Raw genomic sequence first — 21979 nt, 5'->3', positions numbered from 1 at the left:
CCTTTGATGTCATACAAGCAAACCACACACCCTTGAGTCCAAATCTGTGCATCATATTTCCAAATGATAAAGCTAACGTCATTTACAGAATCATCATTTGTGATCGCTATGTTTGATGTACAGCTGCAAGGATGACATGGAGTCATACCCTGGGTTGTTCTGAACAGAATGAGCTTATGTTTGTTGTATTGTGAAAATTTGCTGCGGAACATGCACCTGAATGCACTCCATAATATGCGCATCAAAATTACAAACCGTTTCCCTAAAGTGCTTCTGAAAGCCTAACACTAAGATTGAATTGTATAACTTAGCTAGTCATGTTGGCAATAGAACAAGCTTTCAAATGATGCCCACCTGACCCAGACTGCGATTTATAATGGAATGTTTTTCGATTGCATAAACAACAACAGTAATTGTGTGATGGTGGGGATGCAGGGCTGTGCTGCAAACAAATTGTGCACACTTTGGAGAGGTTTGTGGCCTCTTGGAGATACCAGTTAGACCCTTGACATTTGTTTGTCTTATGTTGCACCTACCACACAATTTCCACTAATATTTTTTATTTTGTTACTAAATGTATCCAGAGTATTTTCTGATTTTGTTATCGAGAAATGCCTACGAAAAGCACAGTAAATGTAAAATGCACAAAAAAATCCAGTGTAATGTTTGGAATCAGTCTTGTGTCAGGTGAACTGTTGTATCCTCTCATTTGGTCTAATCATTTCCCCATAATCTCCAAAGTGTTCTCCTTTCAATTGCTACCATTGTTATGCATATGCTTCTCATATTTACTCTGTTTGAAACATTTTAATGTGGCTCAATCCATTCATATAGGCCAATTCTCACAAGTGTAAAGGGTAGAAGGCTCAGTTGAAAAAAAAACACTACTTGGGAAATTCCAAAACAATTGACCAAAACAGCCTGTTTTGCATGATCCCACCACAAACTCCTTCCTACTTTATATTCAGCTGGGCGATAGAGGACTTCCCATTGTGTGTAATTAAATCAGTTTGGGCCAAGCTGGTGGTGACAGGCAGGGTCCGGAGCTGTAATTTACAGTCTGAGAGATGGTCTAAAGATGGCTCTCTGTGGGGGAGGCTCATCTCCTTGTCAAATGCCCAAAGGGGCCTCTTCTTGTGTGTCCCACTTCCAGACAGAGAAAAGTTAAGTTTACAAAACAACTTCTACATTTTTCTACTTTGGTTAAGACTGACGCCACAGACAAAGAACGACAACACTGGCTAGCATAGCTGCTCTATATTATGGTTAACGTTTAAGCAGGATGCCAATAAGTTTTTTTTTACCCAGAAGACAATTAAATGACCAACATTTTACTCATTTGCAACCCACATAGCTGATAAAGTGCCTTGGTCAGAGACAAAACAAAACTGTGGTTTAAATCAACAAAAATCCATATGCAGGGTAATTTTCCAACAGAAACAAGGCAATTATTCTAATCTATACAAACCATGCATGGACACATACCATGAGGTACTGGCGCGCCAGGCAGACAGACTCGATGGTGCCCTGGATGTAGACAGTAGATTTCTTCTGAGGGCTGTTAGGGTCGGGGAAGTGGATCTGGGCTCCTGTTCTCTGGGTGATGTGTTTGATGTTGCTGCCGTTACGGCCCATCATGAAGAGGTGGTGCTGAGGGGCGATGTCCAGGTGGGTACTGACTGAGATGGCACTGGCAAGGCTTCCCGCAAGGTGCTCCAGCAGCAAGGCAGTGCCCCTCTGGGATGAGAAGAAAATCACATCTAGTAATATTTTGACTAGGATAAAAAAAATAATCTTACAGTGTGTGGACAAATGCTCGAAGGTGAGTGAGTGACTGTGTGGATAGCACTTCTACTAAAGTTACCCTCTGGGGCAAGGAAAAAACACAGCTAAAATTAGATTAATTTTGCACATCCAAATGTGGCAGAGAAGCAGGAAGAAAAAACTATGAAAACTGTTTGCTTCTCCCAAGAGCAATATTTATTCGAGCTAGTGAAACAACATTTCAACCATAGTTTCCACCAAAGTAAATCAATGTTTTTCCATTTCACCAGGCAGCTGACCGAATTGTCGGATTCCCTGCCTCCTCTGCCTCTGCAAAAAAAAAAAAAAAATCGCTGGAGGAATTGAAAGGACTTCCAATGGAACTCCAGCCTTCAGCCACTGAGGCCAGCAAAGCAATCCACAGTGGTTTTGGCAGACCCCTTTTACAGAGCAAGATCTCCAACCACATAGCATACATACTCCCACAAAACCCCAGCCACGATCTGGCCAGCATCCCAAGTCAAAATGAACCCTCTACCCATCCACTAACTCAACTCCCCCTAGGCTGGGTTGTACTGAAGGCCATAGTAAAGGTGGGTCAGTGGTAGGTGGGTGGGGGGGTCTAGGGATGTTGGATTGAAAGGCTCTAGGCACCAGCCACAGCTCTACGGCCCAGGGTGGAGGGTGTGGGAAGGGGAGAGGAAGAAGGCGCTGCAGACGACTTATATTAGACATTTACTCAGGAGGGTGATTTACTTGCTCATGGGTTAGAGAACAGTGCTTTGCTTTAAAATCAACAGTACTGTAATTCCCACTAGGGAGCTGACCAAGCAACCCTCTGGTCACAGCAGTCCACTTTTCTAACCACAAAGCCCCAACCCCTGATATTCTGTAAGTAGTGTGGTGTGTTGGTGGGTAGATGTGTGGGGTGTGGCCAGGCCTCACCTTGACGGCACTAGAGTTGTTCTGGGAGCCGCGGACCACTCCGGTGGTCCCGTAGAGACGTGTGGGGGGCTTGAAGGATACGGTGAGGTTGTAGGTCTGGGAGATGTGCTGCACTGTGGGGGAGCCTGGGTCAGGCTGCACGATGGCTGGCAACTCAAACGACAAAACTAGAGGGAGCAGCTCCTGAGAGAGATAGACGAATAGACAAAGAAAAAGATTGTGAGATAGAGTTACAAAGAGGGCGGTAGAGAGAGAGAGAGAGAGAGAGAGCGAGAGAGAGAGCGAGACATGCCTACAGTTACTACCATCTTGCCATTACCATCATCATACTATTCTTTTGCGAACTTTACACAAATGCCCTGTAGTAAGTAACAGGGTCCATTTGAATAGTGAAATAGTAAAGACATAAGAGTGAAAACACATGTTGAGAGAATCTCTTAACATAGGGTAGGCATGTTCACATCTACACAGACATAACGTCCCACTTCAGCTGGGTTGTGGCCAAACACGGCATAGACATGTTTTAACTCAATAAAACCCCTTGGTGTCTATCACAACGGGTTCAACTGTGCCAATACTCAGTAGGGACCTAACGCGTTACGCCCTTCATCAGGCACATGCTACAGCACACTTCCATTAGGAGCCGATTAAACATACAGTACAATGCTGTAGTAGCAGATCATGTCTGCTTCTAGACGCTCTGTTGATATTCAGACTGTAAATGTTAAGGTCAAGTCTCTAATTCATACATCAAGTCACGCCATCAAAGAGAAGAGACCTGACTTAAAGTGGACCCCATCACTCAAATCACAGCAGTCATTCAAACAGCCTGGAGAGGCCAGATTTTGCTGAAAAGTTCATACATACACTTAAGTCTACTCGTGTATGCGCACGCACACACTTATCCAAACACTCCGTCTTGGGCAGTGCGCCATAGCTTAGGCTGCCAGAGAAGGGAAAACAGCATGAATTACACTGACCAAAGAAATGAGCCCATGATTAATCCCATATGTTTCTGGGCCTAGTTTTATATCACATTTCAGGGGTTCCACTGTTAAGGCAGAGATATTTAGGTCAGTGAGAAGGGAAACACAGAGAGGACAAACAGTACGGCCCCGACCAGGCTATGAATGAAGAATGGCTCAGACAGAGCTGACATAAGCTTTTTAAAACAGGTCTTCCTGGCAACTTTAAGCTTCATATTTATTCAATCTGAAGGTGTGCGTGAGTTCTGTAGACAAGGGCAGAAAGGCAAATATTGTATAAAGACTGTATAACGACTACATAAATCACAGACAAAGCTTCAGACTAAAACTTTCATCATACACCATCACGTCTTCAAGGGCTGCAGTACAACTCAACTTCAGCCTTCCCTTCAAAACAGCTCTAACAAAGACCTGGCACAAACAAACTATAGCGAAGGTAAAAACCCATCCAATCACTGTTTTGGTCACAGGCAGAGAGGGATGAGGCCACCCAGGACCATTTACTTTTAACCTAAACAGTACAGAGGCAGATCCGGAGCAAACAAACTATGAAAGGTTTATATCGAAGTGGCAACTGACAGCGATTTGTTCCTTTTCATTCATTTCTTATGGCAGCCAACATGGATATCAGTGCGAAGCAAAGTAGGGCTTGTATTTGGGTGAAGGGTTGCTGGACGTTTGGGAAGAGGGTCGCTGGGCAGGTGTTAATACTGTATGTGGGGTGGCTGTACAGATGTCATATGGTTGGTGAGTAGTTGTACTAAGTGGTATGAGTAAGAACAGTGTACAGGTTTGGGTAGTGGGCAGTAGCTGGGCTGCTGTTTGAAAAGAGGGGTGCTGAGTGATTGGGTGGACTGGTGGAGTATGGCTGCTAGTGTTTGGCTTTGGGAGGAGAGGATTCATGTCGCTATTACAGCTTATTTTCTAAACCCCTTCCTACAACAATGGTACGCTCAAACATTACTTCTAAATTCAATTGGTTAACTTTTTTTTAATCAAGGAAGTGCATGAACTCGGTTGCTCCCTGTTACCTGTGAAAACACAATCACGTGTGCTCGCACTCTTGCGCTCTACTTTTTTCTCCCTCTTTCTTTCCTCTCTCATTGAGCTTATTTGTTTTGGTCCACTTGGAAAGAAAGCACATGCGTGTGAAGAATTGTGATGGTGGCGAAACACAAGGAAGGTCTGGACAGCAGAGGCTCACACAAGCAGAATGGCCCACCGCCCTCTGAGCTGGAGCTGAATCTGAGGCGAGCCGAGCACACTCTACAAGGCCAGACTGTGTGCTGGGTTTGAACTGTTTCCTATGTGCCCTGTGCCACATGGGCTATGGCCAGAGCATTACCTCGGAGTTCACAGGCTCCACAGCTATCACATGCAGTTATAGGACAACGAAAGGATGACTGTAGTGACACAGGCTTACAATAACAGCCTGTTCCGAGGTCTATAGTTCAGACTTCAGAGACCTCCATAGAAATGACATCCGACTTACCCTGATTTTGGCACGAGCTGCCTCTACCCCTCCTGGCTGACCTGCAATGGACACCTGTTGAAATGGAGCGACAGAAGTCATTGTTATAGTTTAGCTATTATGGTTACATCAAAACTGGAATCTAAAACTGGAATCAAAACTGGAAAAAAATGAAAAAAGCTTAGAGCCAAAGCTCTTCTCTCGTATTTCCATTTGGTCTGGTCATTCTAATTTCCATAGCTTATGTTATGTTTTTTATCAAAACCCAATCAGAATAACATCATAAAGAGAAAAATGGTTTGTAGGCTTTTAGCATATTTAAAAACCCCAACCCGTAATTTAAAAAAATTGCCTTTCAACACTTCACATCCTGAATGCGTGCCTGCAATTAAAATAATTGCGACAGAAATCTAAAAAGGAGATAAATGCCTTCATTAGATATCCTGCCAGCGGAGCGGTAATCTCTCTCCTCCTCTCTTCCTTTTCAAGCCTTTCATCTGTAACTCACCATAATGGAGTAAGGCAAGCGCTGACCCAAAGAACCATAACTTCTGCCAACTTTAATCAGCACTTCAGAACAAATTAAGCCTCAGTATTTGAGACCAGCTGGTACCATCTAGTTTGGGTCAGCACTGCCTCCTCACACAAACTGGGTTTGAGGTACAAGGTGTTTAAGGTAAGGGATAGCTTGCAAAGTTTGGTGTGTGATTGCATGACACATGCGAAGAGATTGGCAGCGTGCCTCCTCCAGAGGTGTATGTAAATGAAATGACAGCCGCTTCCAACTGCTTGTCTATCCAATCCAGCCCAAACACACTGGCTTCCTACGGCACAGCCAATTACAGCAGCTCTCTGCAACATGGTCATTTCAAGCCACTCTAGCAACTAACAAATTGGACACACTCAAAATGAGGATAAACCAGTTTAATATGTGGTTAAAAATAGTAAATACTGGTGAATAAAGCCTGTGCAAACAAAGAACCCTTGACAGTCCCACACAAATGTGGTTAATGATGGCACAGCACATGAATTCGTATTCAGTCTATCAGATCCTGTGTACATTGTTAACTGTACATATACAGCGGTGTATCTCTCCGTACCTGGTTGCTCTTCTCCGCCTGGTTGTTGCGGTTGGAGTCGGGGAAGTGGATGTGGCAACCCGTGTCCTCCATCACCTTCTTGATGTTGTTGCCTCCCTTGCCGATGACGTGGGAGTGCTCTGTGTGGGACACGTCCATCTTAAGGGTTACCCTGTTAGTCTGCTGGAGGAGAGGAAGGAGGGGGAGACACTCTTCTTAAGCATGGCCTGCCATTCAATGTACTTAATAATACTTAGTGAATGATATGATAGAAATCTTACATGCATAAATATTACATTTTATACCACATATATGATTGTAAACCATGGCAATATTGTGAATATTGATACAGCTTGAATCCCCCTCGGCTAATAAGCCGAAGACAAATAGGATGCATCTCTTCCACCAAGACCCTGGCTCTGGTCAGACACCACTGCCAGGCAGATGGGTCCACCATGAGAAGCATGAGGAATATAACCAATCATATCAAACATAAACCCTTTCAGATGGCTAATTACCCAGAGAGCTAAAGCAGATGAGCCAAAAAGTATGTTAAATATTTCAAAAAGTTTCATTCGACAAACCATTGCTTTAAAATGCCAACTAATCATGGTTGTTTCATGTTGAACTCATTGGGGTGCAATATGTGAATACATTCAGTTGGACAACTGACTAGGTATCCCCTTTATGTAGGCAATCATGTGTTGACCGTGTGCAGAGAAAATAATTGTTTAGAGTGTTAGGATAAAACCTGCCCACAGGTGGTGCTATGGTGTGCCCATTTTGGGATGTGGATGTTTGTTGCCATAGAGACAGGACATGCACCATGCTGAGCCAATACACACTCAGGAAATTAAGTACTGGCCATCGTGGTGGCAATTCATATCACACGTCTGAGAAAGCCGCCTGTCATTTGAACTCTGTTGGAGATGTAGTGAGTGAGCCAAATAAGGTGTGAGAGAGAGGGAAAATAGACTGGGAAAGATGTGGAAGGGAGTTATTTTCTAAAATGGTGGACCCCTGCCACCTTGGTGAAATCCACAGGGCCCCTTACTCTCCATCCATCTCGCTTTGCCTCCGTCACTCCATTTCTCAGTGTGTTACCAAGCCACTCAAATTTTAAACGGAACCAATTAGAAAGTAAACCAAGGTTTCCTAGAGCATGAAATGACAGCCAGAGACACTCACTGGATACATCTGTGACTACCATCCCCTAGTTGATAAATTACCGATGTCAGTGTTGGTGTTGCCATGAGAACAAAACAAATACCTTTCCATCATTCATACGCACCTTTGTGTCGAGGACTGACATGATTCGGTCTTTGGCTTCCCTCACGTTGTCTCTCTTTCCACAAACCTTAATGTGCGGATCTGAAGGGAGAGACGTGATGGACAGGTTAAGATACGGCGAGAACAAAAGGAGCCAGAAAGAGGTTATGAAGAGATTAGTTTATCACCTTTTCCCAAGACTATACATCAGGTGAATGCATTGATGGCATTCATGATTATGACATCAGACAAAACACTGTTGAGGTAAATGCTCATTTCAGATGTGCCAACTCCCATTATGGCCTGTTACACAGCAATGTTGGATCAAATGTGTGATTTCCCCCCGACATTTAGAAAGTTTGCATAGAAAATAGAGAACAATTGCCTGCTAGGGTGCGTTTCCATTTAACTATCTTGTGTTGATAAAAAGAGCTGGACGTATGCTCAATGCTCATGACTGTAGAGTCCATTTGGCCATGCGGCGAGCCAGGTCCTAGGAGCCCCCTGTGTTGACTGTATGGAGGGGCAGGAAGTCAGTTAAGCTCCTTCCAGGAATCCCCCTCCCCCCACACACCACAAATAGCTCAGATTTACTGTACTCCTACATTAGAAAATATTTAGAGTTTACTTACGGACACTTTTTAACCTATTGATATTTGTTGGGTTTAGAGATTTTAGAGCTGTTGAGCAGTAAAATGCATATAAAAGCCTATACTGTTAAACAGAATAGTACATGGAAATGTAGGTAATCACTGAAAGAAACAGAACAGTGTGTTATACTGCGCTGTATAGGCCTAACACCACAACTCCAATTACACAAACCAAACAGAAACTCTCCATGGAGTTTGGGGTGGCAGGTAGCCTAGTGGACTAGTAACCGAAAGGTTGCAAGATCGAATCCCCGAGCTGACCAGGTAAAAATCTGTTGTTCTGCCCTTGAACAAGGGCAGAACGTTCCCAGGCAGTCATTGAAAATAAGAATTTTCTCTTAAACGACTTGCCTAGTTAAATAAAAGGTAAACATTTTTTTTAAAGAGTCACAAAACAAAAAGTGAGAGGAAAGCACATGAACTGGCCCTGATCCTCACTGAGGAGAGATCAGGGTTGGCTAGGCTCTGGAATGCTGCTGCAGGGAAGCGTTTAGGAGCCTCTGTGCTCCACGTTTTACGGGCCTATGGGGGGATTGTGGGAGCAGTGGAAGGCTGTGTGGATCTCGTCAGTGTGACATGGGACCTTCGTGGCCTCAACGCTGAGGTGAGATCACAGAAGGGTGAAAAAACAGCTGTGAGACGATATTTTGTTCCTCACAAAAACAACCCAAAAGCCTCTCAAATCCACAATGGGTTACATCACGATAGGAGTGGGTGCCGTCTGAGACAGAAAAACAAAGTAAAAACACAGCAGTATTAGAAGAGACCCTCACAGCTTTGGTTTCAGGAAACGTTCCAAACACACAGCTGTGACTAGAGACCAGCAGAGGGTGTTGGCCTTCCGCTCCCCTACCCATCTGGCACTCATTACGTTAGGGGGCTAAATTAGTGTTGCTATGTGTGATGTTAAAACCCCCCACATTTCTTAAGTATGACGCGTGTACTCTTATGATTGATTGTGGAATAGAAAATGAACACCTTAAGTCTTAATTTGGCACACAAAACACTCAGAAATACATACAATATGACAGCTGAGAAAAAAGGTATTGGAAGTTGACACTTGACACAAAAGAAACCATTTGACCCCTCTCTGCTTACCGTCAACGTTAATGACTTTTGCCAGAATGGGCTTACATTATTTAAAGCCAGGCACCACAGGCTAAAATATAATTTTTGCATCTACTTATCCATTTAGATTTTTTTGTTGCCATTTTGGTCCATTAACAGGAGTATTTTCAAGAAGAAAAAATAAGTGTCAAAAAGTTAAATATACATTTATATTTTCATTCGTTTATACTACCGTCATCAAACTTTCAGGAATTGTAACCACTTAAATGGACATGCATCCATAATTTCATAGAATGTAACAAACTGGACTACATACATTAGTAACTTACTTTGAAGAGATGGTGACTGAGTCTAATAGGTATTTTGCGTTTGGTAGTGTAAATCCATTGTACTTGTCTTTAAAGCAGCAATCACTGCAGCTGAAACAATAAAATATTTTCCCTCACCCTGTTTCGGTGAAAAGCTCTCTTTTGTTGCTGATCATTTTCCTGCAGTGCAGGAAATGCAAACTTGTAGTGTATTAGAGGTTTAATAAGGCTTCTACAGTTTATAATTTCCACTTAAAAATGTCAGACTTGATTTGCCCTGACGAAAAATGTATCAACCCCTACAAAAAATGGCCATTAATTATAATCGACATAATAATCCACATTTCCTTACGCTGCAGGATTATTTACCTGCTGTAGCAAACTGGCTCAAATTAAGATCCTACATCTGTAGATGAGAGCTATGGATACAAGGACTGGATATACATGATATCAAAATGATAGTTTTTACCATGTTTTAGGTCTATATAGTGTTTGTTTACATTTACTTTGTTTACAAACATTGAAGTAAAACAAGCTTATACTTTGGGCTGTATTGGGGTACGACAGTTGAACTAAGTTCATTAGCCATTTATAATTTATATTCTTCAAGAATCAATGGGTACATAAAATGGATGTAGCAACTGCAGATTGCCCCTTTAACTGCCATTTCCCAAAAGTCACTCTTCCCACACGCCAAAATATTTTTCTCAGCCTCAGAAGCATCTGCATTCACCAAATTCTAAGTGATTATTCTTAGACATATTCTCCAGACTTAAACAAAGGGAATTGTTGATATGTCAAAACACTTTTAGCGATTACCTTTTCTTTTTAAAAACGTACCTTTATTATTTTACAGATAGAAAAATGAAAAAAGTATTCATCCACAATCTGCTATGTATAAATTCAGTCCTGGAGTGTCTTAACAAAATAAAACCAAAATATTTAGGCTGAATTCATCTAGTGTCCAGAAAAATGTATTTGGCTCTCCCCTCTAGCTGTTAAGCAGAAAGGGTCACAAATGCATGTCTTTTTTCCTCCAAATGCACAAAAACGCAGTGCATGCACCCATGAGATAACTGGAAGAGATTAGTGGACATTGTTCATACCTCTCCTTTTGGTTTATATAATACTAAAAGGCTGATAGCCAACAAATCATAGGGCTGAATATAAATGGACAAACTGTTCTTCCAATTTAAGTTTGTTTTGTGAATGAGCTTAAGAAGTCGATTAGGAGTAGAAGAGCTGTTAAAAAGATTTAGAACTGTCCCCGACTAAAAAAAAATCTTAGTCGAGCGAGAGTTGTCTGTTCTTTCGACCAATCAATTGGTCAACATTTTAAAACCGTGTATTTTTCAATATATAGATGTAACAGTTTTGCTTCCGCCCCTACCTGGGCTCGAACCAGGGACCCTCTGCAAACAACAACTGCCTCCCACGAAGCATCGTTACCTATCGCTCCACAAAAGCCGAGGCCCTTGCAGAGCAAGGGAAACAACTACTTCAAGGTCTCGAGCGAGTGACTTCACCAATTGAAACGCTATTAGCGCGCACCCCACTAACTAGCTAGCCATTTCACACTGGTTACACTGTGTTTCAATAAAATCAACTATTTGTAGGCTGAGCTTGTCTAATGCTTCAAGCACTGCGATTAAAAATTAAGACACACATATTACTAAAGAGGGAGGGAGCCGAGATCAATATAGCCTAACCAGAAGAACAAAAACCTGTACCCGACCCTTCTCGTTCTGCAATCTTTTCCATTTGGAGTGCCAAGTAATCGTACCATTTCTACATGCCAGTTATGATTTTCATATGCACATTTTCATGGGACAGTTACATTTCATTTAATAAAGTTTTCATATATCAAAATCAATGTCATGCGGTTAATAAAAATTACATCTAAATGAAAACGATACAAATCTAAAATAAACTTCTATTGCCAACATGTAAAAATAGCCTACATAAAGCCAACAAATAAAAACATTGTAGCCAGCAGGTTGAAAATATCCTGATAAGAATAAATACCCATTAAATAAATACCCATTAAATCACTGTGGCATTCTGCATTAGCATCGAACAGCCCTCGTGTTTTGCAACTTTTCAGGGAAGTTAGAAACCAATATACACAGGCAGTTAGAAAAGCCAAGGCTAGCTTTTTCAAACAGAAATTTGCTTCCTGCAACACAAACTCAAAAAAGTTCTGGGACACTGTAAAGTCCATGGAGAATAAGAGCACCTCCTCCCAGCTGCCCACTGCACTGAGGATAGGAAACTCTGTCACCACCGATAAATCCACTATAATTGAGAATTTCAATAAGCATTTTTCTACAGCTGGCCATGCTTTCCACCTGGCTACACCCACCCCGGTCAACAGCACTGCACCCCCCACAGCAACTCGCCCAATCCTTCCCCATTTCTCCTTCTCCCAAATCCGGTCAGCAGATGTTCTGAAAGAGCTGCAAAATCTGGACCCCTACAAAATCAGCCGGGCTAGACAATCTGGACCCTCTCTTTCTAAAATGATCTGCCGAAATTGTTGCAACCCCTATTACTAGCCTGTTCAAGCTCTCTTTCGTGTCGTCTGAGATTCCCAAAGATTGGAAAGCAGCTGCGGTCATCCCCCTCTTCAAAGGGGGTGACACTCTTGACCCAAACTGCTACAGACCTATATCAATCCTACCCTGTCTTTCTAAGCTCTTCGAAAGCCAAGTTAACAAACAGATTACCGACCATTTCGAATCCCACCGCACCTTCTCCGCAATGCAATCCGGTTTCAGAGCTGGTCATGGGTGGACCTCAGCCACGGTCAAGGTCCTAAACTATATCTCAACCGGCATCGATAAGAAACAATACTGTGCAGCCATATTCATTGGCCTGGCCAAGGCTTTCGACTGTCAATCACCACATCCTCATCGGCAGACTCAACAGCCTTGGTTTCTCAAATGATTGCCTCGCCTGGTTCACCAACTACTTCTCTGATAGAGTTCAGTGTGTCAAATCGGAGGGCCTGTTGTCTGGACCTCTGGTAGTCTCTATGGGGGTGCCACAGGATTCAATCCTTGGGCCGACTCTTTTCTCTGTATACATCAATGATGTCGCTCTTGCTGCTGGTGAGTCTCTGATCCACCTCTACGCAGACGACACCATTCTGTATACTTCTGGCCCTTCTTTGGACACTGTGTTAACTACCGTACAGACGAGCTTCAATGCCATACAACTCTCCTTCCATTGCCTCCAACTGCTCTTAAATGCAAGTAAAACTAAATGCATGCTCTTCAACCGATCGCTGCCTGCACTTGCCCGCCTGTCCAGCATCACTACTCTGGACGGTTCTGACTTAGAATATGTGGACAACTACAAATACCTAGGTTTCTGGTTAGACAGTAAACTCTCCTTCCAGACATCAAACATCTCCAATCCAAAGTTAAATCTAGAATTGGCTTCCTATTTCGCAATAAAGCATCTTTCACTCATGCTGCCAAACATACCATCGTAAAACTGACCATCCTACTGATCCTCGACTTTGGCGATGTCATTTACAAAATAGCCTCCAATACCCTACTCAATAAATTGGATGCAGTCTATCACAGTGCCATCCGTTTTGTCACCAAAGCCCCATATACAACCCACCACTGCGACCTGTACGCTCTCGTTGGCTGGCCCTCACTTCATACTCGTCGCCAAACTCACTGGCTCCAGGTCATCAACAAGACCCTGCTAGGTAAAGTTCCCCCTTATCTCACTGGTCACCATAGCAGCACCCACCTGTAGCACGCGCTGCAGCAGGTATATCTCTCTGGTCACCCCCAAAGCCAATTCCTCCTTCAGCCGCCTCTCCTTCCAGTTCCCTGCTGCCAATGACTGGAACGAACTACAAAAATCTCTAAAACTGGAAACACTTATCTCCCTCACTAGCTTTAACCTGTTGAGGACAGACGTTCCGCTAGCGGAACCCCGTTCCGCCAGCGGGACCCCTAGCCAACAGCCAATGGGATAGCAGGGCACGAAATACAAAACATAAAAAATCTAATAATTCAAATTTCTCAAACATACGACTTTTTTACACCATTTTAAAGATTCACTTCTCCTTAATGCGACCACATTGTCCGATTTCAAAAAGGCTTTACAGCAAAAGCAAAACATTAGATTATGTTAGGACACCACCTAAACAAGAAAAGCCACACAGCCATTTTCCTAGCAAGGAGGCGTCACAAACCAGAAATACAGCTAAAATTAAGCACTAACCTTTGACGATCTTCATCAGATGACACTCATAGGACATCATGCTACACAATACATGCATGCTTTGTTCGACCAAGTTCATATTTATATCCAAAAACAGCATTTTACATTGGCGCGTGATGTTCAGAAAATGTTTGCCTCCCAAAACTTCCGATGAATGTGCACATTAATTTACAGAAATACTTATCATAAACGTTGACAAAACATATAACAATTATTTAAAGAATTATAGATACACTACTTCTTAATGCAACCGCTGTGTCAGATTTCAAAATAGCTTTACGGAGAAAGCACATTGTTCAATATTCTGAGTAGAGAGCTCAGCCATCAATGCAAGCTATACAGCTACCCGCCAAGTCATGGCATCAACAAAACTCTGAATTAGTGTCATAAATCTTTCCTTACCTTTGCTGATCTTCGGCGGAATGCACTCGCAGGACTCCCACAAGAAATGTTCATTTGTTCGATAAAGTCCATCATTTATGTCCAAATACCTCCGTTTTGTTGCCGCGTCCAGAACACTATTCCAAAGGCACGATGCGGGAGCGCAAATCAATAGACGAAAAGCTCAAAAGTTCCATTACCGTTTGTAGAAACATGTCAAACGATGTTTACAATCAATCCTTAGGGTGTTTTTAACATAAATAATCGATAATATTCCAACCGGACAATAGCGTATTCATTACAGAAGAAAAATAAAATGCTAGCCATGCGTGAATGCGCATGAAGTAACTACATGACCTCAGACAGTTCACTGCTTGAACCGGCTGTTATTCCCTCAAAATTCACCATAGAAGCCTCAACCAACTTGCTAAAGACTGTTGACATCTAGTGGAAGCCTTAAGAAGTGCAAAATGACCCCACAGACACTGTAGTTTCAATAGGCAAAGGTTTGAAAGACTACAAGTGTCAGATTTCCCACTTCCTGGTTGGATTTTTCTCAGGTTTTTGCCTGCCATATGAGTTCTGTTATACTCACAGACATCATCATCAACAGTTTTAGAAACTTCAGAGTGTTTTCTATCCAAATCTATTACTAATATGCATATCCTAGTTTCTGGGCCTGAGTAGTAGGCAGTTTAATTTGGGTACGTTTTTCATCCGGCCGTGAAAATACTGCGCCCTATACCTTAACAGGTGCACCAGCTGTCAGAGCAGCTCACAGATCACTGCACCTGTACATAGCCCATCTATAATTTAGCCCAAACAACTACCTCTTCCCCTACTGTATTTATTTAGCTCCTTTGCACCTCATTATTTCTATCTTCCACTGCAAATCTACCATTCCAGTGTTTTACTTGCTATATTGTATTTACTTCGCCACCATGGCCTTTTTTGCCTTTACCTCCCTTATCTCACCTCATTAGCTCACTTTGTATATAGACTTATTTTTCTACTATATTATTGACTGTATGTTTGTTTTACTCCATGTGTAACTCTGTGTTGTTGTATGTGTCAAACTGCTTTGCTTCATCTTGGCCATGTCGTAATTGTAAATGAGAAATTGTTCTCAACTTGCCTACCTGGTTAAATAAAGGTGAAATAAATAAAATTTAAATTGGCTAAGCATGGCCTGTCTGCAAGGAACTTGAAACATTGTATCAACAATTGTATTAATTGGTGCAGCCCAAAGCTCATGCTAGCAAACTTGCAGCATTGTATAAAATATGCTGGGCCCTCAGAGTTTCCCTGCCAGTGAGCTCGACAGACAGACACAGCTGTAGGCTATTTGCGCAAGGGATAAGAAGTAATCAGGTAGGACTATTATATGATCTTTCCACCAGATCAGAGCATGAAACTTTTCAAATAGGCTACATTGTGGAACTTTTGTCATTCTCAATGGATATAAAAACAGACTTTGTTGACTTGCTGTTTGAGGCAAAGAAAAAAATACTTTGAAAAGCTCCACAGTGATGGTGAGTTAAGACAAATCAGAAATAGTATCACATCCCCAAATGGGCACATTTATAGGCCTACATTTGTGAGCAGGCCAGGTAGCCTAGGCCTAGTTATATGTGTAATCAGGTGCGTGTCCTTACTCCAGATGGACAGGAGCGCTCCAAACAAAAAGACAAAGAACACAATGACAACTTGTAAATGGAATGAAATAAACCAAAACTTGTAGCCTAGGTTGTGCGCTCTGCAAACAACGTGTCCACTCCTACAGTACAATGACAACGGTAAGACGGTAATGCATTAACAGAAATTACAGTAACCAAACAAACATTGGAGATGAGAAATTATGTGAATTAACAGCAAATGTACTACTGGTGATACTGGTGTGCCATCCCTGCGGCCTTCACAATGGATTAGTCCACAGACAGGCGTGAATTAAACAGGTGTCTCATGTGCCATCATTTAAACACACACACACTCTCACTCACTCACTCACTCACTCACTCACTCACTCACTCACTCACTCACTCACTCACTCACTCACAAAAAAAATCTTGGTCGGCCAACAGCCTATTGACCAATTAATCGACCAGTCTACTAAATGGGGTCAGCCCTAAAAAGACTCCAGTGTAAACTCATCAACTTCTGGGTCAAGTTCAGGAAGTTGTTTTGGGATTTCACATCTGGCATGAAGATGCACACTGGCATTCCATTGGGGTCAACAAAGGGGGCATGTCGAAACCAACCCCCCCTCCCCAAACAAGCTTTAAATAGCAGTAGTATTTTATTGGCAGTGCACTGGAACTTCTCAGACATTACATGCAGATAACTCCTAACTCAACATTCCTCGTACAAACTCACAAATTGGTGCAAATTCTGATTAGAATGGCAAACTCTGAAATTACTGACCAAACAGAAAAGTAGAAGCTTTTATCTTTAAACATAAATATGTTTTTTAAAGTAAGCGGTGAAACGATGAATGCTGCTGCGACCTTGATATACATATCCCCTCTATAATTACTTCCAGTGGTGTAAAGTACTTCAAAAGTAGTACTCTTAAGTATTTTTACTTAAATAGTATCTGTACTTTACTATTTTTGACAACTTTTACTCCACTACATTCCTAAAGAAAATATGTACTTTTTACTCCCATAGAGTACATTATCCCTGACACCGAAACATACTCGTTACATTTCAAATGCTCAGGCAGGACAGCAATATGGTACAATTCATGCACCTATAACTGTTTCATCCCTACTGCCTCTGATCTGGCAGACTCACTAAACACAAATACTGCCTTTGTAAATTATGTCCAAGTGTTGGAGTGTGCCTGTATGTCCATAAATAAAATGTAAAAAACAAGACATTTGGTGTATAACTTTTACTCAAGTATGACAATTGAGTACTTTTTCTACCACTGTACTTAAGTACATTTAAAACCAGATACTTTTACTCAAGTAGTATTTTACTGGGTGACTTTCACTTGAGTCATTTTCTATTAAGGCATCTTTACCTTTACTCAAGTATGACAAAGGAATACTTTTCCCATCACTGATTACTTCACTAAGCACATTCTTTCAGTTAAAAATAAAACACTGATTCTTCTCGATTATAAAAATGACTTAGGGGGGTCATTCAGGGCTAAAACTAACAAACCTATGTCGTCATTGCAAATTAACTGATTTATAGTCTTCATGTATAGACATCAGCAAATATCTTCCAAAAACAAAACTAAAGACTTACACCCGGTAATGAAAAAGCAACAGTCAAATGTAGAGCAGTTAACAAGAAGGATATTCTGTTACTTTTGATATAACCTCAGCTGAGCTGTTGTTGTAGAATCAAAACAGACAACATTCACCTTTTTTGGACTTGGCTCCGATCTTCAATTTGGAAGGCCACGCTATCTGTGTTTTGGTTTCATCCATGACCTGAAAGAGATATTGGTCATATTCAATAAAAGGAAAAATAAAGTGTCATTACATATCTATGTTTAATATACTGAACAAAAATGGAGATCAGGAAAACAATAACACCATAATGCTTCTTCTTGAGACTGCCTATACTGTAGTCCGTTTAAATGACCAATTCTACATGACAGATAACTGCATGGTACACATTGATATATACAAATCTTAACACGTGTCATTTTAAACATAACAGAAATCCAGCCTCACTTCAAATAAACAGTATAAATGAGGACCACGTTCTAGTAAGCACTAGCCAGAAAAATTCACACGTCTGCTGTGTTTATGGCTGATTGAATGTGGCTCGAGGCTTGTCTAAACTTTGGACAATGCCTCATTGCCTCTACTGCCCTACACCTCCTCCAACCTCTTGCCATGCTGACTTTGGAGAGCACCTATGAAGAGAGGCCTACAATCTACACATTTTGGGGGGAAATCAACCAGAACGGTTGAGAAATGGTATGATCCAGCGAAAACATGGCTTTTGATATAAGCTTACTGAAACAAATGTACTCTGTGACAAAAAAAAGCCAACATCTCCATATTTTCTGAAAGTGGACTGGGTGTTGTTGGCTTAGGAACACGTGAAAAGTGTCAGCTGCAATCTATGTGAGACCCCTTTGACAAGCCTACCCATCGTAACCAGGAGCATATGCATGAATGTGAAACAAAAAAATAAAGAGCAAAAGTGCAAGTCCAAGAGGAAAGAGTGTGTTATTCTGAGGTACTACAGGCCTCATCCACACGCTCATGAGGCCGCTCACTATCACATAACTTCCTGAACATAGACTGGGGATCAAACAGTTCAGCCATGAGAAACATGAACCATCTGCATCGCCTAATGGAGACCTGCTGACTGGTGGTTTACATTAGAAACTAAAATCTCAGAAAACCATCCATCTCCAAAACACAGAGATCTGTCCTTGTCCTTCAATTTCCTTGTTTTCACAAAGGTCCTGTCGTGATTATTTGTTTTAACGCGTACCAGGGGCTCGTGTTTTTAGGTGGAGAAGGAATGAACTCAGACTGGCTTGAACACGTGAGCACCCTATGAATGTTCCCTCATACAGTATGAAGCTGCTCCATGTTCTTCATGGACTCCAGTGGTTATGCAAGGACCTCCAAACCTCACATGGGAACCCATGCAGAGAGAGACAATATGCATAGAGCAGATGTCCATGTTGATAAAAAGTTTGGATGGAAACCTGGTTATGTGAATAAAGTGTAATAAAAAATGCCATAACAGACCTGATGGAAACTTAGATTCACGCAATGATATGTTGTGTGGTTCTCTCACTACGACTCAGGAAAGCATGCAGTTTATTAGGCTCAAGATGAAATAAGTTACGATGAACTTCACATGGTGGTAAAAGTATGTTTGGTTTTTGGCATAATGGGGCCCATGTCGTCCAAAGTTTTCCAAAAAGCACCTGGATGATCATCAAGGCTTTTGGAAGAATATTCTATGGACAGATGATTCAAAAGTATAACTTGTTGGATAACGTGGGTCCCATTATGCCTGGCGAAAACCAAACTGCATTCCACTGTAAGAACCTCATACCAACAGTGAAGCATGGTGGTTATAGTGTGATGGTTTGGGGATGCGTTGCTGCCTCAGAACCTGGACGACTTGCCTTAATAGAAGGAACCATGAATTCTACAATGTATCAGAGAATTCTACAGGAGAATGTCAGGTCATCCGTCTGTGAGCTGAAGCGCAGCTGGGTCACGCAGCAAGACAATGGTCCAAAACACACAATCAAGTCTACATTAAAATGGCTAAAATGAACACATTTTAAGTTTTGGAATGGCCTAGTCAAAGTCCAGACCTAATCCCAAATGAGACGTTTATGGCAGGACTTGAAACGAGAAGTTCATGCTTAAAAACCCACAAATGTCGCTGAGTTACAGCAGTTCTGCATGGAAGAGTGGGACAAAAAGCCTCCACAGCGATGTGAGAGACTGATCAACAACAACAGGAAGCGTTTGGTTTTAGTCATTGCAGCTAAAAGGTGGCACAACCAGTTATTGAGCGTAAGGGGGCAATTACCTTTTCACACAGGGACATTGGGTGTTGCATAATTTTGTTTATGAAATAAAAGAAATAAGTATGTAATTGCTGTGTTATTTGTTCACTCAGTTTCCCTTTGTCTAATACTAGGTTTTGGTTGAAGATCTGATAACATTCAGTATCAAAAATTATGAGTGGGGAAAATTAGAAAAGGGACAAATACTTTTTGTATGTAAGTAAGAGATTTATGAACTGCAATGCATTTCTATGAAAAATACAAAAAGAAAAGCAACTATTTCAATAAAAAAAAACAGCCTTCATTCTGCAATTTTCTATCTTAATCCAGTACATTATTCATAGAGAAAATTCTTCCATATGTTTGGGAAGTGTACACCTGCTTGGCATCCTCCAAACTGACTGACAGATTTTCCAGAGCCAGTCTGAAACACCAGTTGGGCAGTGCTAGTCGAACGTGTGCATTTTCACTCCAGTATGACACTCTTAAAGACCACTGATGGTTGAGTGGATGGCCCTTCAAGCATCACTGAGTTTCTCAAACATACTATAATCAAACACAAATATGGAAAGTGAAGTGGAGCATAAAGAATACGTCACAATCTTACTTTGTCCAACAATATGAAGATTGCAAAAATATTTATCCTAGTTATTAGAGGGCCCCATGTAAACATTAATAATGATTATATCTATTTATAAGCACATTTGACTGCTCTGGTCAATTCAAATTACAAAGATAAGATTTATTGAACCTTTGAAAATGCAGCCTATACAACATAACTCAAATTTCTGGTCAGAGTTAGGCTAAATTATTAATCCCTGTTGTTTACACACCACAGATGGGCTTATGAACTGCCATGTATGCACATAATTATGCTATGCAGTATCACTGATTGTGGGGCCTATCCACAAACACTACAAACGTAGGTTTTGGAAGAGAAAAAAAAAATATATATATATTTTTTATAAAAAAGTCTCAATTTAATCCATTTGCTATGTCTCTGCATTCTTCATTGAAACCAATAAAATAAATCCACTACAGTATTGGCAGCCAAAAAATGCTTCCACGATATAAAACCCATTCCTACAGTATAACAAATGTGTTTAGTTGAGTTGCATTTTTCATTCTCTCACTAAAGACCTTGGCTCATGTTACTGGTCTTGGGTATTATCTTTGTCTAATGGCAAGAAAAGCCCTGCCAAGCTGGAGTTCTCATGAAAGCCCTTGGCTGTGGCACTTCTAACCATTTCACAAGATAATACAAATAACATAGAGAACCAAGAAGGTCGTCTTTTGGGTGAAGGGAAAAAAATAAATAAAATAAAAATAAAAAAACGACATTTTTGGATGGACTTCCTTTCTAACGAACAGAAAAGAGCAGTTTGTTTTCTGAATCGAACAGATACTGATGTACAGGTTTCTAAACTGCTAGGACTTCTTGTGGCGGGCGGCAGGTAGCCTAGTGGTTAGAGCGTTGGACTAGTAACCGAAAGGTTGCAAGATCGAATCCCCGAGCTGACAAGGTAAAAATCTGTTGTTCTGCCCCTGAACAAGGCAGTTAACCCACTGTTCCTAGGCCGTCATTGAAAATAAGAATTTGTCCTTAACTGACTTGCCTAGTTAAATAAAGGTAAAAAAATGAAATGTCGAAACGGTTTTGCTTCCAACTATGAGGACAACATGGTATACAGTTGACCTCCAATAATCTAGGACTCTGTAAATACCATTTTACACTGGGAAATCTAGCCCCAGGGATTCCACACCAGCACTGCATCAGAGAGACTGTCTTTTTAGCACACTCTCCATCATGATACACGTGAGCATATTATCATACATTTATATGAACCACCCCGTAGACTTTCACTCTATAAACAAAACTATGTGCTCCCACTCAACAGCATGACAAACACATCTCTGGAAAATTTTGTTCATCATTTCCATCAGGAATTTCGATCTGCGCCCCTCCCCCCTTTGGCTCTTTCCCTCCCCAATTTTATCAGTCTCATGGGCCAATAATGGGGTTTCTGCTTAATTCCACAAAATTATTTTGTCCCGGTGAAGAAACCCAAAACGCCTTTTTATTCTCTATGGTGCTTTGAAATTCTTCAGGTACACCAGAGCAACTACAGTATGCAGATTTATGCATTTCTTCCAAAATATAGACATTTCCAAAACTACACACATTCCAGGAAAGGCCAGGGAATGGACTATGATATCACATGATACAATGGATACAGGGATTGTATACTGTAGCATAGCAACATGCAATGCAACACAACAGTTATGAGATGACCACTGCCCTTTGTT

General features: G+C 41.4%; 1 protein-coding gene across 8 annotated transcripts in view; it reads right to left on the bottom strand.

The window, feature by feature from the left end:
* Window positions 1-21979, bottom strand: part of LOC115153276 (protein bicaudal C homolog 1) — a 76057-nt gene that overhangs the window by 16285 nt on the left and 37793 nt on the right. For 6 of the 8 annotated variants that reach the window (XM_029698548.1, XM_029698545.1, XM_029698546.1 and 3 more), the window contains exons 3-8: window positions 17540-17609; window positions 7537-7616; window positions 6267-6428; window positions 5188-5241; window positions 2710-2892; window positions 1486-1737 (exon numbers count right to left, since the gene is read on the bottom strand). In XM_029698548.1, the coding sequence (XP_029554408.1) occupies window positions 1486-1737; window positions 2710-2892; window positions 5188-5241; window positions 6267-6428; window positions 7537-7616; window positions 17540-17609 (801 nt within the window). The remainder of the gene's footprint in view (window positions 1-1485; window positions 1738-2709; window positions 2893-5187; window positions 5242-6266; window positions 6429-7536; window positions 7617-17539; window positions 17610-21979) is intronic. The other 2 variants (XM_029698550.1, XM_029698544.1) reach the window with 1 other exon arrangement.

This window comes from Salmo trutta, chromosome 18 (assembly GCF_901001165.1).
Source record: "Salmo trutta chromosome 18, fSalTru1.1, whole genome shotgun sequence".
In the NCBI taxonomy this organism is placed as follows: Eukaryota; Metazoa; Chordata; class Actinopteri; order Salmoniformes; family Salmonidae; genus Salmo; species Salmo trutta.
This window is presented reverse-complemented; position numbering and strand designations above follow the sequence as displayed.